The 26286-nt window shown below is 51.7% G+C and overlaps 1 protein-coding gene across 5 annotated transcripts in view; it reads right to left on the reverse strand.

The window, feature by feature from the left end:
- Positions 1-12804: 12804 nt before the first annotated feature.
- Positions 12805-26286, reverse strand: part of KSR1 (kinase suppressor of ras 1) — a 144395-nt gene continuing 130913 nt past the window's right edge. For 4 of the 5 annotated variants that reach the window (XM_082603526.1, XM_082603527.1, XM_082603523.1 and 1 more), the window contains 5 exons: positions 23337-23470; positions 22456-22587; positions 21071-21206; positions 20738-20871; positions 12805-15974 (listed from right to left, as the gene is read on the reverse strand). In XM_082603526.1, coding sequence (XP_082459652.1) covers positions 15896-15974; positions 20738-20871; positions 21071-21206; positions 22456-22587; positions 23337-23470 — 615 coding nt within the window. In that variant the 3' untranslated portion in view covers positions 12805-15895. Of the gene's footprint in view, positions 15975-17895; positions 17977-20737; positions 20872-21070; positions 21207-22455; positions 22588-23336; positions 23471-26286 lie in introns of all 5 variants that reach the window. The other variant, XM_082603525.1, reaches the window with a different exon arrangement.

Below are 26286 nucleotides of genomic sequence, written 5' to 3' on the forward strand. Positions count from 1 at the left end.
CACCTTAAATACCGCCTTCAGCTAAAGACAGAAGAGGATGTTGAGGGTAATTGTTTGGTAAAGAAATGCTTGCTGGGCGCAGAGCGGACTCTGATCTCTAGGCCCTGCCAGGTTTCCCTCACCACACCTAGTCCATGTTCTTCTGCAGATATCACTGGTCACGGCTCTCTTCCTGGAACAGGCCCTTTTTCTACAAACTTTGCGGCAGCTGAGGGGTGGTAACAAAAACTTCGCATCTTATGTTTCTTAAAAAGAATCAGCTAAATGAATCCTCATGCCAAAGTGACACATTTGGGGTGGCAAATATTGTTCCTCAGCGCTCTCTAAGCTTCAGTGTTTCCTCATCTGTGAGATGTAGCTGATAAGAGAACTTATCTTACATGGTTGTTGTGAGCATTAAATGAGCTAAGGCTTGTAAGGCACTTAGTCAATGCCTGGCACACAATGAGCGCTGCATAGGTTTCATCTGTGTCCTCGCGTAGCTGACTTGCATGTGGTGAGGCCCTGAGAGAATTCAGAGAGGAGGTGGCCCTTGTGCTGGGTTGTGAAGGGTCGGTGGTATCCCTTCCATGGGTGGCAGGGGTAAGGAATAGAAGAACTTGCAGCCCCATGGAATGCAGCACACTCAACGTCACTGTTTGCTCACACTCCCTCCTTGGGGAAGCCATGTGAGCAAACATTTAGCACCAGACGTGCAAAGGCTCCGTGTCGTACCAGCTGATTAACCAAACACACAGCTGCTTTTGCCTTCAGTGTTTGTGGGACTAGCCTGGGACCAGCCTTACTTCCCAATTTCCTTTAAACAAACTTATATGCATTTATTTAAAAAGCAAACTTTATCTTACGATCATAAATGAAAACCATTACCACTTCCCTAAATAGAAACTACTGGTGGCCGAAATGGGTGACGGTGGTCATGTGAATTTGGTGGGGGACACCATATTCGAAACGTAGCAGTTGACAAATACCCCAAACATCACAAAATCCAGGAAAGTCGTATTTTTATTAATTAATATCCTGGCACTATAATACTTTCTGACTTCTGGGCCGCACACTCTCGTACTCTTTGCTTCTTCGTGCGATGAAGATTTGACATGTTTTCTGCAGAGAAGGTAGAAAGATCATTCTGTCTTTCCAATGACCTGCTCTTCTCTACTTTGGGTCCCAGGCAACGCGGGACAAATTCCTTTGTGACACACCTCAGGCCCTGCCTCTTTGTACTGGACCCAGGTCAGTTGGCACAATGGGCAAGAGTGTTCCAGAAGCCACTTCTAAGCTGGGACAGCTGAGAAAAACTGGATTATTCATGGAAGAATTTTATTTGCACCTTTGTAGACATTAGATTCTAGTGCTGTTAACTGTCTTTGAGGTTTTGTCATATACCTGTAAACTGGACTGGGTCCTGAATTCTTCTAGTTTCTTCAAACATCTGGCTATGACTCAACAAATGAACATTCCCAGTGGTCTTCCACGATCTGATTTGGAATCACTAAGAGCAAAGGCTGCCCTTAAATCTCCTAGGAAGCGACTGTACCAGGTCCTCCCCACTACGCTGATGGCAGTCAAGCCCCAGGGACTTGAACCTTGGCTATACCTCTCACATCTGAAGAAGACCCACCTAACACCTGGTCCTGTACAAGGGCTGGAGACCTCCAAATCAAACTGATGAGGAAGAGAAGTCGCTGACATTCACGAAGACTGCTTCTGCCCGAGATGATGGATCAAGACTTCATACTTTAACTAAACATGAAACCCTTTCTCCTTCTTTTCCTTTCCTTTCCTCTGGCATTGACCTGGAAAGATAATGCCCTCATCTGTATCCCCCAAGCCACTGCTAAGGAAGGTAATCTTTCAACTGAATTTATCACCAAAGTTTCCAATCTATCTATAACGATCTAGATCGGATTTGCCTTCACTAAGAGCTTGTCTACGTGCAGTAAAGCCAATCTACTGACACCGGGTTGTGGTGAAAGAAAGCATTTACTGCAGGGCACCAAGCAAGGAGACCAGGCAGCCGGTGCTTAAAAAACCCGAACTCCCCAGTGGCTTTCAGGGAAAGGTTTTGAAAGACAGGATAAGGGAGAGGGTTGCAGGGTGTGTGATCAGCTCATGGACATCTTCTGATTGGCTGGTGGTGAGGAAATCGGGAGTCAACATCATCAACCTTCTGGTTCCAACCAGTCTGGTGTCTATGTGCTTGTGGGCAGCATACAGTTAACTTCTTCCACCTCGTGCAGGTTTCAATATCTGCAAAACAGCTCAAAGGATATGGCTCAGAATATTATCTATAGCCCTTGAGGAGGAATTAAAGGTCCTTGACTGTGTTTAATAGCTAAACTATTATTATTTTGTCTTGCTTGACTGTTTTCCTTTGTTTCTGCCTTTTCTCACTTCTCTGATTAAATTTATTCCTTGGAACTTGGGGAAGGCCTAGGAGGCTAAAGTTTTACTACAGACATGGGGTGGTTGCAGCTGTCCCTGGAAGCCCCCATAGGGTCCTTTTCAGTTACAAATGTCATGAGGATTAAGCAAAAACGTCATGACCTCTGGATACCACACCAAGGGTCAACAAAGCTGTGGGGACTATAGATCGGTAGCCGAGAGTGATGATAATGTCTTAAATTCTGAGTTCATCTCTTGGTTAGGCTGAGAGTTTGCTCAAAAGTGGTGAATAGTTAAAGAGAAAACCACAGGCTCAAAATGGCATCACTTTTGCTAAAGCCCATGATACCAAAACTAGATGTAATACCTGACCTACCTGTAATTTTGACCTTCCCCAGGAATGTAGTCTTAATCAGCCAGTCTGGAATTTTCTGCTCAATACCCAGAAGGTAATCTGTCTCCTGGGCCCTCTCCATCCTGGGAGGAGGAAGCAGTCCACATGAATGACCCTTGCCCTGCTCCCAGAAGAAGGTGACTGGGTGTGAAACAGTCTTTTCTTAGCTTTTGTTAATAGCTCCCTTGCCCCACACTCCTTCTGCCTATAAAAACCTTCCTTTTATTTATTTATTTATGTTTTTTAACAACCCATCAGTTTCTTTCTATTTACAACAGAGGATGATGCCTGATTCATGAGCCATTGAATAAAGCCAATTAGATCTTCAATTTTACTCAGTGGAATTTCGGTTTTCTAACAGCTGTCATTTTCATCTTGGCAGCTCGCAGTTCCTTGTCTCCCTTCTTCTCCATAAACCAGCCTATAGCACGTGCCAGCACTTGCCAGGATACCCCAGGGAAGTCCTCTCTCTGGTGTCCAACTCTGGAACCATCAACTCCTGCAGAAGCCATGCACCTGCTTGAATGAAGTAGCATTTAAAGACACGGAGTCAGGGCACAGAGATAATTAGAAGATTTCAGATATGAAACAGTGGGCTGAAGGCACAGCCATTGTTTGCCAAATGCTCCTTCCCACCACTGCTTTCAGGTCAGCGTGGAAGCTTCGATGAGCGATGAGCAGGAGGACAGAGGGACTCCCACCAGGATCTCAGGTTGCCCTGGTTAATCTTCAACGTCCCCCACCTTCACTCAGGCCCTGGGTAAACAGGTTTCCATTGCCTCTGGTTAGCACTTCCTCAAAAGATAAAAATGGCCTATCAAGAAAGGAAAAAAGTCCCGCAGCCAGATGTCATATCAAAAATCATTGGGGGGGGGGTCCCCTGGTGGCACAGTGGTTAAGAATCTGCCTGCCAATGCAGGGGACACAGGTTCGAGCCCTGGTCCGGGAAGATCCCACGTGCCGCCGAGCAACTAAGCCCGTGCGCCACAACTACTGAGCCCACATGCCTAGAGCCCATGCTCCACAACAAGAGAAGCCACCGCAATGAGAAGCCTGTGCACTGCAACGAAGAGTAGCCTTTGCTCGCTGCAACTAGAGAAAGCCCGCGCGCAGCAACAAAGATCCAACGCAGCCCCCCCCAAAAAAAAAAAATCATTAGGGGGGGCTTCCCTGGTGGTGCAGTGGTTGAGAGTCCGCCTGTCGATGCAGGGGACACAGGTTCGTGCCCCGGTCCGGGAAGATCCCACATGCCGCGGAGCAGCTGGGCCCGTGAGCCATGGCCGCTGAGCCTGCGCGTCTGGAGCCTGTGCTCCACGATAGGGGAGGCCACAACAGTGAGAGGCCCGCGTACCGCAAAAAAAAAAAAAAAAAAATCATTAGGGAAAATATCCTGAATGTCACAGTTATAAACAAGCCCCCTCCCCCACTCCAAGTCCCCATAACTGGGGAACCTGGAGGTCACAAAACCACGGACACAGAAGCAGAAAGCACAGACTACAGTGAAAAGGTAATGATTCACCTTAGTTCATCCCACTGCAGCTTAAGGAAAAACGTACAAATCTTTGCAAATGCTACATCTGTCCACAGTAACCCCTAAACATTTTAAGTCCCACAAAATGGTTAGATTCAGCAATACATTTTCTTCTCATCTGAGTTAAATTTGCCAAATCCAGCCTTCATCCGCATGGAGGAATGTGTGCTGTGAGAATGGGATCAAAGTGTGATTTGCGTGTCCAGTGTTGATTAAATTTCCTAGTTCCCACCCTTGCTCATTCATTTCTAGAGCAAACACATCTTGAAGGTGTGCAGACAGGCAATGCTTACAAACTCACTAGCCTCTGCCACGCAGATAATCCTGGCACTGGGGCACAGACCGCCACTGACGTTCACAGCTGAACAACCCAGCTCTGTCTGGGGTGGGGACATTCCCCTCTTCCTCATGTTTGCGCCTCCTGGCCAGTTTCTTCTCCACCTGCCTGGGTGGTGATGACAGCTTCCCTGGCCCGAGTTTCACCTCCTACCTGGCAAGTGAGAAATGCAGCAGACACACCCAGATAAGCCACTCCTTCCCTGTGAGATATTCTAAATCTTGCAGGTGGAAACCTTTAATAAATTTGAAAGATAAATTGATAACAAGCCTTTTGCGTCTTTGTTACTGGTGAAAACTTTGGAAACCTGCCGTTCTGACTCTACCTGGGGGCAGCTTCTCATGGCAGTGTCACCTGAGCTGCCTGCACCTCCCGCTGAAACTGTTCAGGACTCTGTGGAGCCCTCCTGGGTACAAAAGCCCCTCTGTGACTCCTGTTTCTTTCTTTCTTTCTTTCTTTCTTTAATTTTTTTATTTTCTAAACAACCACTTGATTTTATTTACATCATAAAAACTGATCCCGTTTCTTGTTTGTAAAAAAAGACTTTAGTCTCCTAGGTTTTCCCCTGGTTCCAAAGAGCAGACTCAACAGTTACTAAGTAGGGAAGTGAGGGAAAGCAGAAACAAAGGAAAAGCAATCAAAAAACAATAGTTCATGGAATTCCGTGGCAATCCAATGGTTAGGACCCGGCACTTCCATCACAGGGGGCATGGGTTTGATCCCTAGTCTGGGAACTAAGATCCTGCGAGCTGCGTGACACGGCCAAAAGAAACAACAGTTCTGTTAGGGGAGCCACTGACTGAAACCACCCCCCCTGGCCAGGCACCACAGTAACCATCTGCATGAGTTATCTTGAGACAGGAAGTCCTGATGAGGAACGCAGAACTAACAAGCCACCACCAACAGGAAGAATTCGGGCAATGTCAAAAGGAGAGACCAGACGCCAGTCCATATATCCTACCAACCTCCCAGAATCCTCCTCCCTGGAATCCATCTCGGCTGAGCAATGCACTCGCCAGCAGGAAGGACCCTGAGTCAGAAGGATTGGCCAGAGACAACCCGGAAACTAATCCCGTCACTGTAAAACCAAAACTGCAAACCACGTGCCAGAGCAATCCTCCTGGCTTCCCTTATCCTGCTGTTCTCTGCCAGGGCGCCCCTTCCCAGTAAAGTCTCTTGCTTTGTCAGCACGTGTGTCTCCTCGGAAAATTCATTTCCAAGTGTTAGACAAGGGCCCGCTCTTAGGCCCTGGAAGGGGGCCCCCTTCCTGCAACAGCTCAGCAATAATACAGCATTCGAGTTCCTCCTCAAGGGATATACATAACAATCTGATACCATCTTTGAGTTGTTCTGCAGGAATGAAGACCCCCTACCCAGGAGGGGGATGGTAACATGCTCAGACCCCAGACTGGTTGGAACCAGAAGGTTGATGAATGAGATTCCTGGAACACTACCATGACCTCACCACCAACCAATCAGGAGAAAGTCATGCCCCCTGCAGCCCTCACCCCCAATGTTGCCTTTAAAAACTCTTCCTTAAAAGCCACCCGGGAGGTTGGGGGTTTTGAGCACAAGCCACCTGTTCTCCTTGCTTGGTCCTGCAATAAACATGTTTCTGTTCCAAACTCTGATGCTTCTGTTTGTTCGGCCACACTGAGCCTCGTCGGGCACATGGAGGCTGACCTCGGCATCCTCTCTCTGCTTAAGCTGGGCAGTCCTCACTGGGCTGGGGGTGGGGGTGGGGAAGCAGGGGACCAGGCCTTAGACCCTGTCCTTTGCCCTTTACCCTGTAGCCTCTTTCTCCTCACCCGACCCAGCCTCACTCATCCTCTCTCCTCTGTCCTTTCTCCCAGCGCCCCTGCCTCTCACAAGTCTCTCCCTGTTCCCCCACACAGCCTTCCACTACTGCCAGGAGAGCAAGTGTGTCTCTCCCCTCCCACACTGGCTGTGCTCTTGGTAACCATGGTAACCATGGTAACCACTGGATTACCTTCCCCTTCCCCCTTTGTGCTCATGGCTCGGCATAAGAGAGTCAGGGTCTTAACACCTCCCAGCTCTACCCCAAAACAGGTCTTAAGTAGCATTTTGGATAAAATAACCCAGAAATTTACTTGAAAAGAAAACAGTATCCAGGAATTCCCTGGCAGCCCAGTGTTTGGGACTCCATGCTTTCACTCCTGAGGGCGTGGGTTCAACCCCTGGTTGGGGAAGTAGGATCCCACAAGCAGCATGGCGTGGCCGAAAAAAAAAAAAGAAGAAGAAGAAGACAGTATCCAAGGACCCAGGCTGAGCATGACCCAGCAGGTTCAAGGCTGTCATGGGGGCCATGGCGTCTGGCTGGACCTCCTGCCCCAGTCCTGGCCTGGCCTGGCTTATTTGTGTCCAACTCTGCGTTTCCCCCCCCACCAAGCTGCTAGAGGTACTGACGGGGTACAGGGCAGGCAGCCACTTTGGCATATGGATTATTTTGAGCTGAAGATAATCAAGGCCTAAAAAGACTCAGGAAGAGCTTTTCACCTCCTGCTCAACTGCCTAAAAGAATTTAGACAGAGAGCCTGGTCCAGGAAGAGAGCTCTCAACAGAGAGAACTGCAGAGGATGGGCTGGGTGTGGGAAGCTGGGGAGCTGGGTGGGGTCCCATTGTCTCTGTGCGGCATGGTAAACGTTCTTCCCATCTTCCAGTGAATTCCCTTTGACGCCCCAGACCCCTACCCACTTCTCCCACCTCAGGATGCATATAAGCCCCAATTGACCAACTGTCTTTGAGCCTCTTGTGTCTAAGTGAGGCTCCCATACGTACTAGATTAAACTTTTCTCCTGTTAATTTGTCTTACATTGATTTAATTATTAGACCAGCCAAAAGAACCTAGAAGGAGAAAGATATTCCTCCCCTACACAAAAGTCTGTCCCCTGTCTTCCTGCCATTTTAGCACCTGTGTCCCTGGGAGTATAAAAGAACAAAGAGAAGGAAGGTGTATCTCCAGCCTGACCTAACAGAAGTTTATATTAAAATGAACAAAGCAAAACAAAATCAACCAAAATCCCTCTCTTGCACTCAGACCAGGATCAGGGTCACAAACGCTTAAAACGCATCGCTGGGGGCTTCCCTGGTGGCACAGTGGTTGAGGGTCCGCCTGCCGATGCAGGGGACACGGGTTCGTGCCCCGGTCCAGGAAGATCCCACGTGCTGTGGAGCGGCTGGGCCTGTGAGCCATGGCCGCTGAGCCTGCGTGTCTGGAGCCTGTGCTCCGCAATGGGAGAGGCCACAACAGTGAGAGGCCCTCGTACCGCAAACAAAACAAAACGCATCGCTGGGCTCCATCCCCGAAGTTCTTGATGCTGTATAGCTGGTTGAGGGCAGAGAATTTCTCTTTCAAACAAGTTCCCAAGGGATGCTATGCTGCTGGTCCTGAGACCCCACCTGGAGGACCACTGGCCTTCAGAAAAGGGCTGATATTCTGCCAGTTCACACCTGTGGACTTCCCGGTCATTTTCAACCAGCGTTGCCTCTCACTGGTGGGTGTCTACATATTTTGAATGTCTCATTTGCCTACAGGGACCAGGGAAGTAATGGGTATACCTGGGCTGGATGAAATGCCTGGGCCCCTCAGTCTAGCATGTCACCTTCTCACTTTTGATAGGTATAGGAAATGTGTCCCTGTCCTCTTTGCTCGAAGCAATGAAACACAGGCCCCAGCAATCGGCAGGGGCAGGAATTCAGCAGGACAGAGGCTGTCCAGCCCCGTGGGGGCAGCTGTGCTCAGCCGCAGCTGATTCTGCCTCTGGGAAGACCAGCCCAGTATTGCCCAAAGAAGCCAGAACTTCAGATTTTTCTGTGAATGTTTCCTGTTTTTAAATGCTAGCAACTGATTTAGAAACATATTTCTTAAACTCTGCACGTCAAACAAAATACACCTTCAGGTGGAGTCCTCTGAGCTGTGAGAAGTGAAGGCTGAATGTCCGAACACCTTCCAAGTTCAGTCCCCTCATCTGGAAACAGAGAGGACAGTTCTCAAGTCATGGGGCTCTTGAATGGATAGGATGAGATAGTGTGCATCAAAGTGCCATGTAAATTGAAAAGTGCCATGTAAATGCTGGTTGACACTGTCCCCTTTGCCATGTTTCCCAGAGACTTTGGGCAGGTTGCAGAGCAGGGGAGGGAGAGGGCGTGGGGGGAGGGAGCTTTACTAGGTAGTGGGGGAGGGAAGGCCTCCAGGAGCACCGCCCCCCCCATATCCTCTGTGCCTCAGGGCTCCTGCCCCCCACGGGTCTCCTGTCCCTCACCCCTCCTACCTCCTGGGATGACTCCTTGGAACCCAGGCAAGGTTTGGGTCTCTTGAGAATGTCCATGAAATAGTTAAAATTTGTGAAGCTACTGTATCTAGAGTATGCTCGGGCTCCAGAAACTTTATGAAGAATCCTCATGAAGCTAGAGGGCAGAGTCTAACCAGGTGGGGCAGCCAGGATGGAAACACCAACTGCCCGCCCTCAGCCTTCCTGGGCCTGGGTATATTGGCTATATGTGTACCGAAGAGAGAGGCTAGAGGCACGGGGAGGACACCAGGTTAATGGGAACAGCAGTTAAGTAGATGATCTCAATGAAAAGTGGTTCTCAGAGGGGACTAGTTACATAAACCATGGACTATGTGTACTGTGGGCTATCATGCAGCTATTAAAAGACTAAGTTAGATCTACATGCGTGAACTGGGAGGGCTGCCCCTGATCTATTCACAAACAAGTTTCAGGGAAAAATATATTTATGTGACACTGTATATCACATGAGATTTATGTACTGGGTTGGCCAAAGAGTTCGTTCAGTTTTTTCCGTAAGCTGGCTCTAGTAGCACTTAGTTGTCTTTAACTTCATTCAAAACAATTTTGTTAGATTGTATGTGACGGCTGGTGAATTTTTGTGTAGCCATTTTAATATTGAAGATGGAAGAAAAAAAGCAACATTTTTGGCATATATGCTTTATTATTTCAAGAAAGGTAAAAACGCAACTGAAACACACAAAAAAGATTTGTGCAGTGTATGGGGAAGGGACTGTGACTGATCGAACGTGTCAAAAGTGGTTTGTGAGGTTTCGTGCTGGAGATTTCTCGCTGGACCATGCTCCACAGTTGGGTAGACCAGTTGAAGTTGATAGCGAACAGACTGAGACATTAATTGAGAACAATCAATGTTATACCCTTCGGGAGATAGCCGACATACTCAGAATATCCAAATCAAGCGTTGAAAATCATATGCACCAGCTTGGTTATGTTCATCGCTTTGATGTTTGGGTTCCAAGTAAGTTAAGCGAAATAAACCTTCTTTGATCATATTTCCGCATGCGATTCTCTACTTAAATGTAATGAAAACGTTCTGTTTTTAAAACAAATTGTGATGGGCGATGAAAAGTGGATACTGTACAATAAGGTGGAACGGAAGAGATCGTGGGGCGAGCGAAATGAACTACCACCAACCACACCAAAGCCTGGACTTTATCCAAAGAAGGTGATGTTGTGTATATGGTGGGATTGGAACAGAGTCCTCTATTATAAGCTCCTTCTGGAAAACCAAATGATTAAATCCAACAAGTACTGCTCCCAGTTAGACCAGCTGAAAGCGGCACTCGACAAAAAGTGTCCGGAATTAGTCAACAGAAAACACAAAATCTTCCATCAGGATAACGCGAGACCAAATGTTTCTTTGATGACCAGGCAAAAACTGTTACAGCTTGGCTGGGAAGTTCTGATTCATCCACCGTATTCACCAGACATGGCACCTTCGGATTTCCATTTATTTAGGTCTTTACAAAATTCCCTTAATGGAAAAAATTTCAATTCCCTGGAAGACTGTAGAAGGCACCTGGAGTAGTTCTTTGCTCAAAAAGATAAAAAGTTTTGGGAAGATGGAATTATGAGGTAGCCTGAAAAATGGCAGAAGGTAGTGGAACAAAAGGGTGAATATGTCGTTCAATAAAGTTCTTGGTGAAAACGAAAAAATAATGTGTCTTTTATTTTTACTTAAAAACCAAAGGAACTTTTTGGCCAACCCAATATATATATGTCATATATATCATGTATGTGATGTCGTTGTTTAATAAAACCACCACAAACCCCAAACCATGTTTATATGCAGCAGAGAGGAAGAAAAGTCTCCAAGTTTAACACTGCACATCTCAGGACAGAGGTGCTGGGGGGTGGCGGGAGGTGGTAGGGAATGAAGGTTTAACATTTTTCCTGTCATTTCAGTAATGTTTGACATTGCAATGGGTCTGAGTGACTTTTCTAATATAAAGACATCTAACAAATACACATTTTTTTTTTAAGATTCCAGGTATTAATCAGGTAAGTCTGGGTTTGAATCCTGCCTCTGCCACTTACTAACTTGGGCATGTGATAAAACCTCTATGGGCCTGTCCCTCCAACTATAAAATGGGTTAATAAGGGTACCTACCTCCTAGAGTTATTATGAGGATTAAATCAGATACATGTCTTATAAGCACAATGTCCAGAATTGTCTCAGTACTTGCTTGCAATTACTTTTACCAAAGAATATAATTTTAGTGTAACCCACCTACAACAGACCCCCAAATGTACTGTGGCTCAACCCCAGTGGTTTTCTTCTTGCTCATATTCCATTCCCGGGCAGGTATGGCAGGTGACAGGTGGCCTCTTCCATAGTCATGCAAACACCCAGACTGCTGGGATGATGCCATCCACTAACACGTGGCTTCCCAAATTGCCCTGGGAGGTCTCCGCTCTCCTTTGCTCAAAGTAAAATGGTCTCCTCCTGCTTATATGCACCAGGCATGTTACCCTTCAAGTCAGCTCCAAGGTCACCTCCTCCATGAAGCCTGCCAGGCAGACTGAGGGACCCCTTCCTTGAGCCACTCACTGGCTGAAGGCAAGGTCTCTACTTTTTATCTGTGTCCCAGCACTTTGCACCATCTTTTGAACACAGTAGGTGCTCAATAAATGTCTGGCCAGTAAGTTCCCCAACTTCTTATGAGAAGGAAGTTCTGGAGTCAAGCCATGACCCAAGTCCTGGACTAGCCCCCCACCAGCTGTGTCAACTTGGGTAAATATCTTCACTTTTCTGTGCCTCACCCTCCTCAGCTGAAACATCGCAACAGTTCCTACCCCATGGTGCTGCTGTGAGGACAGGATTAAGGTCAGATGATGTGTAGAAAATACCTCTCTGGCTCAGAGGATGTTGGTCCCCCTTTGTCTCCATCTGTTTTGCTTACCCTGACCTCCTGCTTACCCGTCTCTCTTTATAACTGGCAAGGAGAGGCTCCTAGAAATAAGATTTAGATAAATGACCACTCTCCACCCCCCAAGGCTTCCATAATGCAAAGGCCCTTCGAGCAGAGGAGATGGTGACTGGTCTGAGTGTGCTCGTTGGACTGTCACTGTTGGGGGCTGGATGACCTTCCTCCGTGCGACATGGGCTTTGATGCTCTTCTGTCTCTGTTCCTCCAACTGTTTAGAAATATCTGCTTTTGAGGCGCAGGCAAAACTCCTCTCCTTGGAAGGAGCTCCCAGAGGGGGTCTAAACACCCTGCCCCCTCCCCTCCTGCTCTCCCATGCCTTCCAGCTGAGCGGTTCCCCGCACACACACCCCACCCCACACAGTCATCTGGAACCGACCCAAGCAGACACAAGCCCCAGATACCTTGGTACAAGGTTTTTTTTTTTTTAATTAATTAATTTATTTATTTTTGGCCGTGTTGGGTCTTTGTTGCTGCGCGCGGGCTTTTCTCCTGTTGCGGCGAGCGGGGGCTACTCTTCGTTGCGGTGCGCGGGCTTCTCATCGCGGTGGCTTCTCTTGTTGCGGAGCACAGGCTCTAGGTGCGTGGGCTTCAGTAGTTGTGGCTCGCGGGCTCCAGAGCGCAGGCTCAGTAGTTGTGGTGCACGGGCTTAGTTGCTCCGCAGCATGTGGGATCTTCCTGGACCAGGGCTCAAACCCGTATCTCCTAGATGGGCAGGTGGATTCTTAACCACTGCGCCACCAGGGAAGCCCCACCTTGGTACAGTTTTATTCGTAGACTCCAGACACCCAGGCTGGGCCTGGCACAGTGTTCTTGCCAGCGGCAAAAAAACTGATAGCGCACGTCCGTTAATACTAACTGTTTTAATTTAAATTAATAGCATTTCTGGAAGACAAATGCAGTTGATAGAAAATATAAAAACTTTTACTGTACAAATTTTACATCACATTCAAAAAAGCAAGTATGTGCCTCGTGGCCACAGAAGATGCTGGGTGTGCACACACGGATGAAATCCTGGCTGACCAGGCAGCGTCGCACAAGCTCTCAAACCAGCTTCACATTTATGTGTCCACCTGGCACCCAGATCAACATAGGCCACCACCACCAGGGGCTTACAGGGCATGCCACGCCCCTCGGCGATCACAGAAAGAAATGCCACGAGAGGGCGGAGGGATTCCAGGCCCTGCACACATCTTCAATTTGGTGACGTGGAGCCGTCAGCTACACGCCACTCACAACTGGTGGGGAGCTCAGGGTTCAGGACCTCGCATTGCATGGAGACGCAGGGGCTGTGGCTCTCGTGTTTAAAGGCAGCAGGGACAGATCCCAGGGTTTTGGAGGTGAGGTTGGAAAGTGGGGCGGGGGGGGCGGAGCTGAAGGGTTGAAGCTTGGGCTCCTCTCAGACCCCGTGGGGACCTCCACAGCCCCCGAGCTGTCGCCCTGGAGGCCTCCCAGCTTTCTCCATCCCTTTCACAGTTGGCTGTGAGGGTTGAATTCACAGTATCTGCTGTCCTTCATGTGTTTCCAAGGCAGGCGGGCATGGGGAGGAGCACACGGAGGGGCGGCATGTCTTCCTAACCTCAATTCACAGTCAATTAAGTAGAGACAGGGAGAGGGGGGCCACCCGGGGGGTGTCCTCAGGTGCTTCTCTTAACTGACAGGCAGTGCAGAGGCTCAGGCGGAGCGTGGGAAGGCATCCCGGGGCCCTGGAGTGGAAGGGGGTGGCCCCAGTCCCACCCTCAGGGTTCCTGGCAGATCATGAGTCCCCTAAGGGCAGGCACTGTGACTGCTCCCATCCCGGGCCCCCTGCACTTGCACACAGTAGGTGCTCCATGAAAGCTTTCTAAACTGACCCAAGAGTGTGAGAGCCCCGAAGAAGAAAAACAAAACCCAGACTGACTTTCTGTGGGCCGTGAGGTGAGCCTGACTTGCTTAGCTGCTGTCCCACCGCTCGGCCCACCTCCACGTCCAAGGGTTCAGAGGGGAAAGGTGAGAGGCATGAACTGTGACCTCCGGGAAGGCGCCAATGTCGGGGTGGGGGGAGGAGCCTGACAACCAGAGGCGGAGTCACATCCCACGTGGCTTTGGGTGGGGAGATCACAGGAGCGGCTGACCCAGAGGCCAGAGGGATGACGGGGAGACGCGAAGAGTCCCACGGAGGAGAAAAGACCCACAGAGCCGAGTCCAGTTCGTTTACAGCCCCTCCGTCTTCCTTCCCACACCCTGAGCGGGAAGAGTTGAGGTGCCGATGGCCGTGGAGGCCCGGGTACCCTGTACGGCTGCCTGGCTGTGCCCTCTCGGCAGGGCCGCCAAGGGGTGCCTGGCCCAGAGCCAAGAAGGCAGCCCCGCAGCGTCCAGGCAAAGCGGCCCATCTCGTAGGATGTCTCGCCAGACTCCAGGCTGGGAGCCTGGCTCGACGGGTCTACGTAACCGGGGTGGGAGGGCCACGTGCCTCCCCGTCTCGGCGGCTCTGAGCGTGTGGACGCGGGTTCTGGGTCTGAAGACCACCTCCTCTCCACTTTTGTCGCCCTTGATCGTTTCTGGCTTTGGAGCTTGATACGGTGACGTAACCTTCACTGAAGGGCTTCTTTGCTATTTGGAACTTTTCTCTTTAGGTGTCAGCTGCTAATGAGGACAGGCAGGACACTGTCATATCCTGGACTTTCCCAACCCGGCCCCTCCTCTGGTCCAAAGGGACACAAGTAGGAGGCCTGACTTGGTGCTTGGGAAGACTCTGAAGGTCGGGAGCTTGCTAGCTGGGTCCAAGTGAAAGCGGGGAGGGGCACGTGGCTCCCACCTTGGCTAAGAGCTCTGAACACGGGCAGTGGAGGAGTCAGCAGTGGGCTAAGGGGTTTCTACAGGACTGAGGGCTGGGAGATGTGGGCAGTGGAGAAGTCAGCAGTGGGCTAAGGGGTTTCTACAGGACTGAGGGCTGGAAGATGTGGGCAGTGGAGAAGTCAGCAGTGGGCTAAGTGGTTTCAACAGGACTGAGGGCTGGAAGAGGTGGGCAGTTCCGGAACCTTGGTGAGATTGGTGATGGGCCAGGGCACCCTGTGGCTGGGAGGGTGGGCTCAGGGACCCTGTGCTTGCCACTTCTCCCTCCCCCTACTTTCCGTGCTGTCATGGATCAAGCCTTCATGGCGTACGCAGCTGCTGGACTAGGCCTTAGCTCTGGGGTCGAATGTCCGTCAGGGACTGGGATGTATCTAAACAGCCAAAGCCCTTAGTCCCATCTTCTTGGTGCCTCCCCTGCGGGCTTCATGAAAGAAACATCTTCCCAGGCCCTGGAAACCCTGGCTGGGAACCACTGGATCAGTCCAGATGTTATTTGGATTTTATGTCTCTGCTTTTTCCAGCAGGTATGGACTGGATTACAAGGGTCAAAGGTGAACCCAAGCTCTCTGTGAACTCCCGACCCTCATAATCCAGCTCAGCTCCCGGTCAGGGTGTCCTCTGCAAGAGGAGGAAGGGAGGGCAGCCCTTCGGTAGGACGAGGGGAGATGGGTATTTAGGGCCAACGCAGAGGTCGGGCCAAACCTTGTGGTCCCCCCACCATCCTGCTTGGGGAACAGCCACAAACACGATGCTTTTCTTCCTCTGAACCAGTGTGGGTGCCTCACTCCTACAGGGTTCTCCAGAGGGGACGGCCACTTCTGCCCTCGGTGCCAGTGACCTCTGCACAGACGGTTTTTATTATCACCTATTGTACAACGAGTCCAACTCTGCAGAAACATACATGTAAACATTTGCCGTCTGTCGGGACAGGTCTGGTTGTTGGTGATGTCATGTTAAGAAACAGCAGGCGCGGCTCCGTCTCCGGGTCCCAAGTGTTTTTATGGATGAACAGTCTAAACCGAGGACTCGTGCTCCTGTCGCAGCACTTAGGCGGATGGCTGGCGTTTTGAAGAGTGTTTTTTCGTTGTGATGGTGGTTTGGATGCTTTAGAGACCCATTTAAGAAAGAAATACCATGTCAGAAAAACGGCAGGGCTGGCTACATCTTTGGATTACTGGACTCCAGGACGCCCAAGCCAAACCTTTCAAACCGGGGTACAACTTTGCTGCTGTTAATACTGCAAAGAGGAACAAAAACAAGAGTTATAGCCCCGCTGGTCTTGATCAGAATTTGGGCAGCATTAGCTAATGAGTGGGCCAGTTCCAGAAGCTCAGCAGAGGACCCAGCCCCACCAAGAAGTGGGAATGATGACACAGGCCGACGGCCTTGGCAGAGCTGCTCCTGGTTCCACCTGGCTGGGGGCTAAGCCTCAGCTGCACTCCCTCCTGGAGGGCAGGGGCCTGTTCGCCTTGGAACCCCCAGCACCCCGCATACCCAGTAACCGCTGTGGGCTCATTCTCACTGGCGGCGGTGAAAGCTCTTGCTCCGAGTGGAACTGGGAGGGAAGAGAAACCCAGCTGCCAGTACTGAGTGGCATTGCATGCTCCTTTCTAGAAACAGTCCCCAAATGCTGGGGTGCGTCACGGCCATCTGAGAAGCAGGCTGAGATGCGGGTTCTCAGCATCTGCCTCCAGACACCTGGGTTCAGGTCTTGGGGAGGCCCAGGAATCTGCATTTGGTAAGCAGTGGAGGACCTGTAGGTGACCTGTCAGCCACACTCTTGCCGAATGCTGGCCCGGGGTCCGGTACTTTCCGCCTGCACTGGGCAGATGGAAGGGGAGTGGTGCTGCAGGGGGGGAGAGGGCAAAATGTTTTCACTGGTGAAACTGTTTGGAGACAGGTCCCACCCCTTGCTTCAGGACAGCTTTCCCCGGTGTGTGGCCGAGGACACAGCCCTGCCGAGCTGGTGTCTTTCATGCAACAGAACCTGTGGTGTCACAACCCTAGCCCTCCAGAGGGGACCACCCGGCAGCTCTGAAATCATTCCACTCCGTGTTGGACAAGATCCCCGCGGGTTAAAAGCCAAGCAAAACCCCGACCCCTGTCCTGCGGACACACCACACGGGGGGCCGGTGTGCTGGGGGACCAGGGAGAGGGGGGATCTCTCTCGCTGAGCCATTAGTAGGCAGACAGGGCCGCCCCACAGAAGAAGCGCTAGAGAGAGATGAAGTTGTGTCCAGGAAGGCGGTTCTGGGGGTGCTGTTAGGGGGACCCTCCATGGAGAGCAGTTACTCAGGCACACGCAGGCCGCGGAGCGGGGCGAGGGCCAGTTTTAACAAACAAAGCAAAAGAAGAAGTCTCAGCAGAGAAGGCCGGAGTGGCGGCGATCGCATCCCCTGGGTTAGTGCCCGCATCGCTGTTTGAGCTCGAGTAGAAGTCACGGTGCCGAGCGTGGATTAGGAGGAAGAAAGCCCCGGTACATGCAAGGCAGCCAGGCCTACAACCTACAGAAGGAAAGAGAAGAGGGGAGAGCGGCGTCAGAACCCAAGCCCTCGGGGAGGGGGCAGGGGAGCGGCCGAGGCCTGGCCAGGGCGTGGGGCAGGGACCCCTCTTTCCCTGCAGACAGAGAAAGGGACAGCCCCACTCCATTCCAGGCTTTGGCAGCAGAGCAAGCTTGGAAGGGAGCCTGGCACAAAGGGCCTCCCCCAAGCTCGCCCCTGGGACGTGGCCACAGAATTCTGTACAGAGGTCGACCAGCAGGCCCACTGTCCCTCAGCCCCTGACCATCAAAATCGACATCTCGGGAATTTACTATTTCTGCTCCCTGCATTCTCTTCTTCAAAGTCTGGCCAGAGGGGATCCTGGGGACTCAGACCAGTGCTCTGAGTTCTCTCCCCACCACGGATAAGCCATCGTCTGCCAGTGTGTGGACAGAGGCCCTGCCACATGCCACGGGTCTGCTCTCAGCCCAGCGAGAGAAACACGAGCTTGCAGGGCCCTTGCCGGTGGCCACGTGAGCTGCCAGAGTGTCACTTGCGTTTATGGGAATACAACATGCCAAGAAGGGGAAGCTGGATGCAGCGACAGAGCAGGAGGCAGGATGTGCAAAGGGTTAACCGCAAACAGGCAGAGAATCAGGGAAACAGCAGAAGACACACTATTCCTCCAGGACTGGACAGTTGTTCTTAAAGTCAGGGTGACCGTAACGTCCTTTCCCGTAGTAGCGGCTCCGCCAGCGCCTGGGAGCACCCGCAACCATTTTGCCAGGCGTGGGAGGAGCGCGGTCCGGCAGGTGATGGAGATGGACACCCAGTGTGGACGGGTGGAGGAAGGGCCACAGGAATCGGGGTGGCGGGAGAGGAGGAGATGACAGGCCAGGCCAGCGGATCCGCCACCGCCCCCCAAAAAAATAAAAAAAAAAAGCAACAAGACCAATGGAAAAGAAAAGAGAAAATGAGAATTAGAGGCTTGAGTGTGTGGAAGTAAAAATCATGAACAGGAAGCTTTGATACAGACTCACTGAGGTATGCTGGCATTCCTTCCTAGAAGGGGCTACAACGGACCACTTCGGACAGGAAACAACCCCCCTTTCTGACTCAGTGTCCCACATGTGGAACGGGAAGGTGGGGCTCTGTGGCCTTTCGGGAATCCGGAATCATCTTCTCCTGAAGACCCGCACCACTCCTCAGCCCCTACTCCACGCCCCGTCCCCAGCACAGCCTTCTCTTTTGTGGAGGAGAAAACCAGGGCCTGGTGTGCTAAACGAGTTGCCCAAGGTCTGACAAACCAGATCCTTGAACTTTTTGAGAGTCCAGGAGACGCCCAGGCTCCCACCCAAAACTCAGCTCCCATGACCCCTCTCTTCTGGAGACCCTTCCTCAAGCTCCCTGGTGGGCAGTGATCCCCATCACCCATCAAATATTCATTGAGCAATTACTACATCCTGGGAGTGTGCTTAGAGCTGAGAATACAGGGGTGATAAGGCAGCGTCCTGCTCCGAGGGCTTACAGTGTACGTCTGCTTGTCTTTATCCTAATTAAACTATCAACTCCGTGCTGGTGCAGGCCCGGCCCTGGGCTGTCGCCTCAGGTGTGGCACAGCTGTCAGCAACGGTTGGGTAAAACCCACACCTCTGATGGCAACACCTGTTACCCCCTATGTGTATTAGACTCTGACCCATCTTAAGTGCAAAATACTGAATCTAATGTCACATCATAAGGTACAGCATTCCCTCACCCCAAATCCTCATTCCTCAGACTGTCCCTCCAACTGGCCTAAGTTGCCAACTTTGCTGTATTTCTTCAAGTTCTCCTCCTTGCACCCTCTGCTGGGCTGACCCAGCCTGGGCCTCTCCTCACCTGCAGCTCGAAGCCTGGTTTGGTTTACTTTCAAAACGAGCTGGCAAACTAGGTGTAAGTCAAATCTGGCTACAAAAAAGCTGTGACCATTTTAGAGCTGTCAAAAAAAAACAAACAAACAAACAAACAAACAAACAAAAAAACAAAGAACGTGTGACAGAGACCATATGACCTGCAAGCCTAAAATACTTACTATCTGGCTCTTTCTAGAACAAGAGGAGTGCCACTGCCACCACACACTTGGGCAGGTGTGAGATCCGGGTGTAGCTTCTCCGGGGGCTATGCTGGGTGTAGGGGTTAGACAGGCTCTCGCCCCCCTGCCACTGCCTGACTCCCACCAAGAGAAGCCCCACTTTATCTGTTCTATGTCCTGGGCCTGTGGGAGATGACACTTCTAGAAAGTGCCTTACCCCTTAAAGTTCAAAGCTATGCATCTTGTCCAGGAGGCCAGCCATGTGTGACCTGCCTCTTGTTTCTGTACAATCCACAAAGAATGTTTTTTACCTTTCTAAATGATCGGGGTGGGGGGTGGGAATCAAAAGAAGACTAGTTCATGACCTGTGAAAATTACATGAAATTCAAGTTTCAGCATCCGTAAGTAATGCTTTACTAGAACCAGCCAGCCCGCAAGTTTGTGGGTCTGTGGCTGCTCCTGAACCAAACAGCAGAGCTGGGTCGTTGTGACAGAGACTGTACGTGGTGGTGTCGTCGCTTTGCATGCCGCTGGGCACCCTGCAAATCCCAGTGACAAGGAGCCGTCACTCAAGGTTCCCTCTTGGCCTGCCAAGCTCAACTATTTCCCACGTGGCCCTTGACAAGTTTGCCTACCCTCCCGCTCTGTAAAGCTGTGGAAGCTGAGGCTGAGAACAAGGAAGGACTTGCCCAGATTCCCGCAGAGGCAGGCCAGAGGTCTGTTTTTGAATGTTCTGGAAGAGAGAGCCAGAGGGACAAAGAAAAAAGGGAATGAGGCAGAACTCAGAAGACAGGAGTGGAGACCGCCCCAGCACGGAGGGCTGCAAAGGATTATGTGATTACACAGAAAGGAGATGGGCTCCCGGTGTCACAGCAGCACATAAACCCGGGCGGTGCGGTCCCTGTGACAGGTGGCTAATCTGGGGGCTACAAAGCTCTGTACCATTTTAAGCAATAGCTGCTCGGCTGGTTTCGGTGAAACTCTGTCTGGCCTCCTCCCAGGCGGAACCTTCTTTTTTTGGTTAACCTTTTAACCCAGAAATTTTATTTCTTTTTTTAAAATTAATTTTTATTAGAGTATAGTTGCTTTACAATGTTGTGTTAGTTTCTACTGTACAGCAAAATGGATCAGCTGTTATGAACCCAGGCTACCGCTGGGCTGTAGAGCAGGCAGAACCTTCGTGTCAGGGCCCAGCCTGGGCCCAGCGTCAGCGCTGGGAGGATGACAGTGATGTGGAGGTTCCCACAGAGGAGAACGGGAGACACTGGCCCATGAAAGAGTCTCCTAAATAAATGTGATGAGCGGAATCCCGACATCCCTTGGGCGAGGGGACTAGTCACCTCTGGCTAACCAGCTCTGGGGGTTCCCTAGATCAAAGTCTCGGGCAGACAGAGCAGACAGTGCCCTCCAAGATGCCTGGCTGCAGGTCTGGCTCCGAGAGGTACTTACTCGGCAGACTTCCAGAAATGCCCGGGGTGCGAGAGCCTCCGGTTCAGCTTGGGCAGCTTCTCCAGCATGTCCATCAGCAGCGGGAAGCTGGGCCTCTCCTGCAGGTCGAAGGCCCAGCAGGCGGACAGGATCTCCTGCAAAGCGAGCCGGCATCGGAGGACATAAGAGCTGGGTGGTGAAGGACACAGACCTCCTAGCCGGCAGCAAAGAGGCCTGCCTGCCACCCACCCGCCTCTGGGTCCCACGTCTCAGGTGAGTGAAGGATGGGCAGCCAGCCGCCCGCCCCCTACCCCACCTTCCTCTCCCAGTGCAGGGGCTTGGGGGGCTACTTACGGTGACTTCCTTCCCCAGGCTGACAGAGGCCAGGACTCGCTTCATTCCCTCTCCACTTCCAATCTGCCAGATCAGGGCCTCCGCAGCTTGGTTCTTCAAGGGCCAGTCTCTGGCTTGCAGCTCATACCAAACAGTCCTGTGGAGACCACCCACCCACGTGGCCTGAGCTCCCTGGCGGCACGGCTCAGCTCAGCTCAGCTCACACCCCGGAGGTGCCTGCTGCCCTGATGCCAGGAGCCCGGCTGGAGGACCCAGCATCCCCCTCCTGCCTTCCTCACCCGCCAGGCTTCCGGGAACGCCTTGACTCCCTCCCGGGGCCCTGCGCTCCCACTGTGGCAGGAAGTCTCAGACAGCACGGGCTCTGGACGGAGATCCCGGTACAACCGTTCAACCTCCGTGGGGTGGCTGCTCATGGCCAAGGTTGTCTGAGGAGTGACAAGAATGCCCAGCCCTGGGCCTGGCACACGCAGGTGCTCAGGAAGTGATAGTTAAAGGTCAGGCCAGGAAGAGACCACCCGCGAGGGAAGGATCCCCCGAGAGGTTACGGGATGAGGCCGTCACTCAGACCCTCCAAGTCCCCTTGCCCTTCTCGACTTATCTGGATGGGACCTTCTCCGTTAGACCCACCCTGTCCAACCTGGGGGCCACGTGGGGCTACTGAGTAACTGAAATGTGGGGAGGGGAAAGAGGTGTAAAACACACACCAGCTTTTGAAAGCTTTGTGGGGTAAAATTTTAATTTCTTATTTTGATTACACGTTGAAATGATAATATTTTGGCTATATTGAGTTAAATATCTATTGAAATGGATTTCACCGGTTTCTTTTTTTTTTTGGCCGGGCCACACTGCATGCAGGATCTTAGTTCCCCGACCAGGGATCTAACCGTGCCCCCTGCAGTGGAAGCGCGGAGTCCTAACCACTGGACTGCCAGGGAAGTCCCTCTTTTTCTTTTTTAATGTGGCTAAGAGAAAACTTTACACATCTGGCTCATATTATGTCTATTTCTATGTTTCTATCGGTCAGCACCCCAGGTCTTTGTGGGGCACAGCTGGCAGGACTCCCTGTTCTCCCAGAGGGACAGTCCTTGATTAGCTCTGGTGAGTGTCCTCATGGGGCAACAGGTGGGAACGACACCCAGAGTTAAGCACTCTATACAATTAGCTAATTTAGTACTCATTTAACAGCTCTACCAGGGAGGTACCTTATTCTTCCCATTTTACAGGTGGGGAAACAGAAGGTCAAGGACGTGGTCACTGGTCCAAACAAGTGGCTGATCCAGACTCAAAGCACACCTCCCCCTGCCCGCCATGGCCAGTAGGAGCCTCTCTTTGAGCCACACTTGGCCTCAGAGCCCCAGGCGGAGGGGTGCCAGGGGCCTCCTCACCCAAATGCATAGACGTCAGCCGCTTTGGAGAAAGGGAGCTGGTCCTCGTCCTTGCCGGGGGTCATCTCCCTCACAATCTCGGGGGCCAGGTAGCACAGCCAGTCATGTGACAGCTTCAGCTGGTTCTCACGCCTGGAGGCCAAGAAGCCAGGGCAAGGACATGGCCTTCAGTCAGCAGCAAAGAGGCCCGCAGGGCAAACATCTGCCCCAGGGCTGGCATACCACCCACCATGGCCCAGAAAAGCAGCACACCCATCATGCACTTGCCAAGGCACCTGCGCTTTGGGGGAAGGTTACAGAGGGGTGATAACCAGGCTTTTCTAGAAAGCAGGCCAAGAACAGGCATCGGCAGGGAGTTGCACTTGAGGGTGCTGATTCTCTACCCTGGGAGCGTGAAGAGCATCTCCAAGCAGGAGATCAGATCTGCCTGTGGGCCTTACAGCCTGGCCTGGGGCTGGCTCTCCAGCCCGGCTGCCGCTCTCCCTCCTGGGGTCCAGATGCTTGGGAAGGAGCCTTTCTCCCCGTCCCCACCCCCTCTTCAAGATTTGTGGAACTAGAACCTGACGCTCTTCCTCATAATGGGGACGTGAACCCTGGTCCCCTGCCCAGGTCAGTGAGCACACAGGGAAAACGTGAGTGAGGGGACCCAACCACCATGGGGGCCAGCATGAGAATTAAGCATTATGCGTGACCTAAATGTCACCCAAACCTGATTCTGGACCAGAAACACAAGAGCAGGACCAGAGCAGACCTGGCCTTTCCTACAGGGAGGGCTGCCCCTCAGTAACAGACAGCGAGTGCCCAGACCTCGGCTGGACCTCAGGCCCACGAGCACTGCCCAGCTCCTCCCTAGTCTGTCCAGATGCCCAAGGCCAACTGACCGTCCCTCTCGGACCACGCCTGAGATCCCGAACAGCCCGAAGTCTGTGATGACCACTTTGCCATTGTCGTAGAAGACGTTCTTGGATTTGAGATCTTTGTGCACGATGCCCTTGGCATGGAGATATCCCATTCCCTGGAAGACAGCGAGCCTCACGTCAGGAGCGGAGGGAAGATGAAGGACGAATGACTTAGCTCCTACTCTGGGCCGGGCCCTGAGCGGGACGGGACGCCCTACCCCACCCCCTCATTTAATCTTCACCACCCTGTGCAGTGTAACGGTCTCCTTTTTACAGAGGAGGAAAGCCAGCCTCAGAGATGGGAAGTCACCTGCCCCAGGCCATGCTGCAGTTAAGCAGCATTGCTGAGATCTGGTGCCAGGCCAGTCTGCGCTCCTGCTGTGTCAGCGCGCTGCCTGACATCCACCTTATACTCAGATGAGGTGTGGAGGGGGTGAGGGGTGAGGGGCTGGGGGTCAGGAAGCATATAAAGGTTCACTGTGATGCTACTCTCTGTGTCAAGTTATAAAAGACCCGAGTGATCTGGGGTCTCTCTCAGGCTTTGCTGGCCTCTCCCCTCAGGCTGGGCAAGGGCTAGGGTTGGGGAACAGAGAGGAATTCCCATAGAGGGAGCCCCTGAGCTCAGGTGGTCCCACTGCCTGTGCTGTGGTAGAAGTCCTGGACTAAGACTGAAATACAGCCCAGATCCTAATTCACTGTGGGGCCTTGGACTCGACTTCTCAGCCCCAGTTTCCTCAACCTGCCAAGTGACAGGTCAGGGCTGGGTGATTTCTAACCAACGCTCTGTTTCGACTGAACACTGCCAGGTGCGTGGGATGTGGGTGACCTGATGCAGGCATGATCTCATCCAAGGCCAAACCCAGGACTCCCAGGTACCCTGCTGCTCTGATGCTCTTGGGAACGGGAGAAGGGGGGCACTGTACAAGATGCATGACTGAAATGGGCATCCCTGCCGGGTCAGAAAGAGGCACATGTAAACCTATCTCCCAATCTCCCACATCAAGGGGGCTTCATATGTGAGAACTCCGCCTGACTTTAAAGGTATCTTGGGGTGAGGAGGGGAGAGGTAAACAGCAAGCCACATTTAGGAGATAGAAGAATGAGCTGTGAGGCAGAAGCAGACAGAACTCAGCCGAGCCCAGAGCTCAGACCGAGTGGGGCTGGAGTGCGTCAGAGAAGAATGTACACGAGGCAGATGCTCTTCTGCAAGAGGTGGGAGGGCTCGGGGTCCACCGTGGCCACGTCCCTCAGGCCTGCTGAGAGCTGTCATCCTGCAACGGAAGCAGGGGGTTCCAGGAAAGGGTGACTTGCTTTTTCCCAAAACGCCATCCTGAATGTAAAATGATCCTTCTTAAAATGTCTGCCCATTTCCCAAAGCAAACCAAGGCACAAGCCTTCCCCAGCGACCAAAGAGAGCCAAGACCCCATCTTGGGTTGAACAGGGACCAGCTGTGTGACTGAGGGTAAGTGCCTGTACCTCTCTGAGCCTTGTTTATAAAATAGGTGTCCCAGCCTCAAATGGCCAGAGACAAGATAGAAAGTGCCCAGGTCTGGAACACAAACCCTCCTGCCTTCCCATAATTTCACAATGCCTCTAGAGTGGCCCCCAAGCCCTCTAACCAAAGGTCAAGCCACCGTTATTATATTTTGAGCCTCAAAATATCAGAGATGAGTACAAAAGGAAGTGGCTTAGAAGTTCTCAGAAGAAGGGGGATGGGGGAAATAAATAAGCCAGCAGAGAGGCAGCTTCAGGCTCTGCAGCTCCAAAACCTTTGAACAACTTTTCTCTTCTGCCCTGGAATCTTCCAGGTGGCTCACTGAACCTAACTCAGCAACCAGACTCCCGCAGTGTCCTGAGGATAAGGAGAGAGAACAGTTTGGGGGAGGAGGGCAGAGTCGGGCAGAGGGTGGAGCAGGGCCCAGTGGGTTTGGGGCCATCACAGAGTAGGTGTGACGCTCCGCAGCCCCCTCCAACTTCTCTGCAATGAGACAGACTACACAGGAAGGCGTAAGTGTGATATTTGGGTTTTGGGGGCTGCAAAAGTTTAATGCATTAGTGTAGCCACGTGGAAATGTCCCGTGGAAATCTTGGTGTTCATAAATGTCACTGAGATTTTTATCTTTTCCTTTCCAACGACACACACACACACACACAATGGATGCAAGGAGGGAGGGAGAAAAAAGAAAAGAAGGCAAGACTAACAACAGGAAAGGGACAAAAACTTGGTGGGAGCTGGTAAGAGAAAGCTTTTCCGCAAAAACAAGAACCAGGAAAGAGGAAGCCCTATCCAGCACTAATCTAGTTTTTCTCTGGGCCTGTCTGTTGCTAAATAAAGCAACAAATAAGCTTTTCTTTCATTTTTGTTTAAGTACTTTAGAAAGATGAAAGGAGGGGCTTCCCTGGTGGCACAGTGGTTGAGAGGCCGCCTGCCAATGCAGGGGACACGGGTTCAAGCCCTGGTCCGGGAAGATCCCACGTGCCGCGGAGCAACTAAGCCCGTGAGCCACAACTACTGAGCCTGGGTGCCCCAACTACTGAAGCCCGCACTCCTAGAGCCTGTGCTCTGCAACAAGAGAAGCCACCGCAATGAGAAGCCCGTGCACTGCAACGAAGAGTAGCCCACGCTCGCCGCAACTAGAGAAAGCCCGTGCGCAGCAATGAAGCCCCAACGCAGCCAAAAATTAATTAATTAATTAATTAATTTAAAAAAAGGCTGCCTGAGTTGAGCCTGAAGCCCTGTCCTCATGAAACTTGGATTTGGAAACTTTAAGGCAGAACCCCTGTCTCAAACCTTAATCAATTCTAACAGACTCTCACCAAGCGCTGGCCCTGGACCCAACGCTCTCTCCATGGATTATTCCAGTTTACCTTTGCACCAATCCAATGAGGGAGGCGACACTGGTATCTCCATTTCACAGGGGAGGAAGCCAA

Source organism: Mesoplodon mirus (assembly GCF_964341445.2).
Source record: "Mesoplodon mirus genome assembly, chromosome: 18".
Taxonomy (NCBI): Eukaryota; Metazoa; Chordata; class Mammalia; order Artiodactyla; family Ziphiidae; genus Mesoplodon; species Mesoplodon mirus.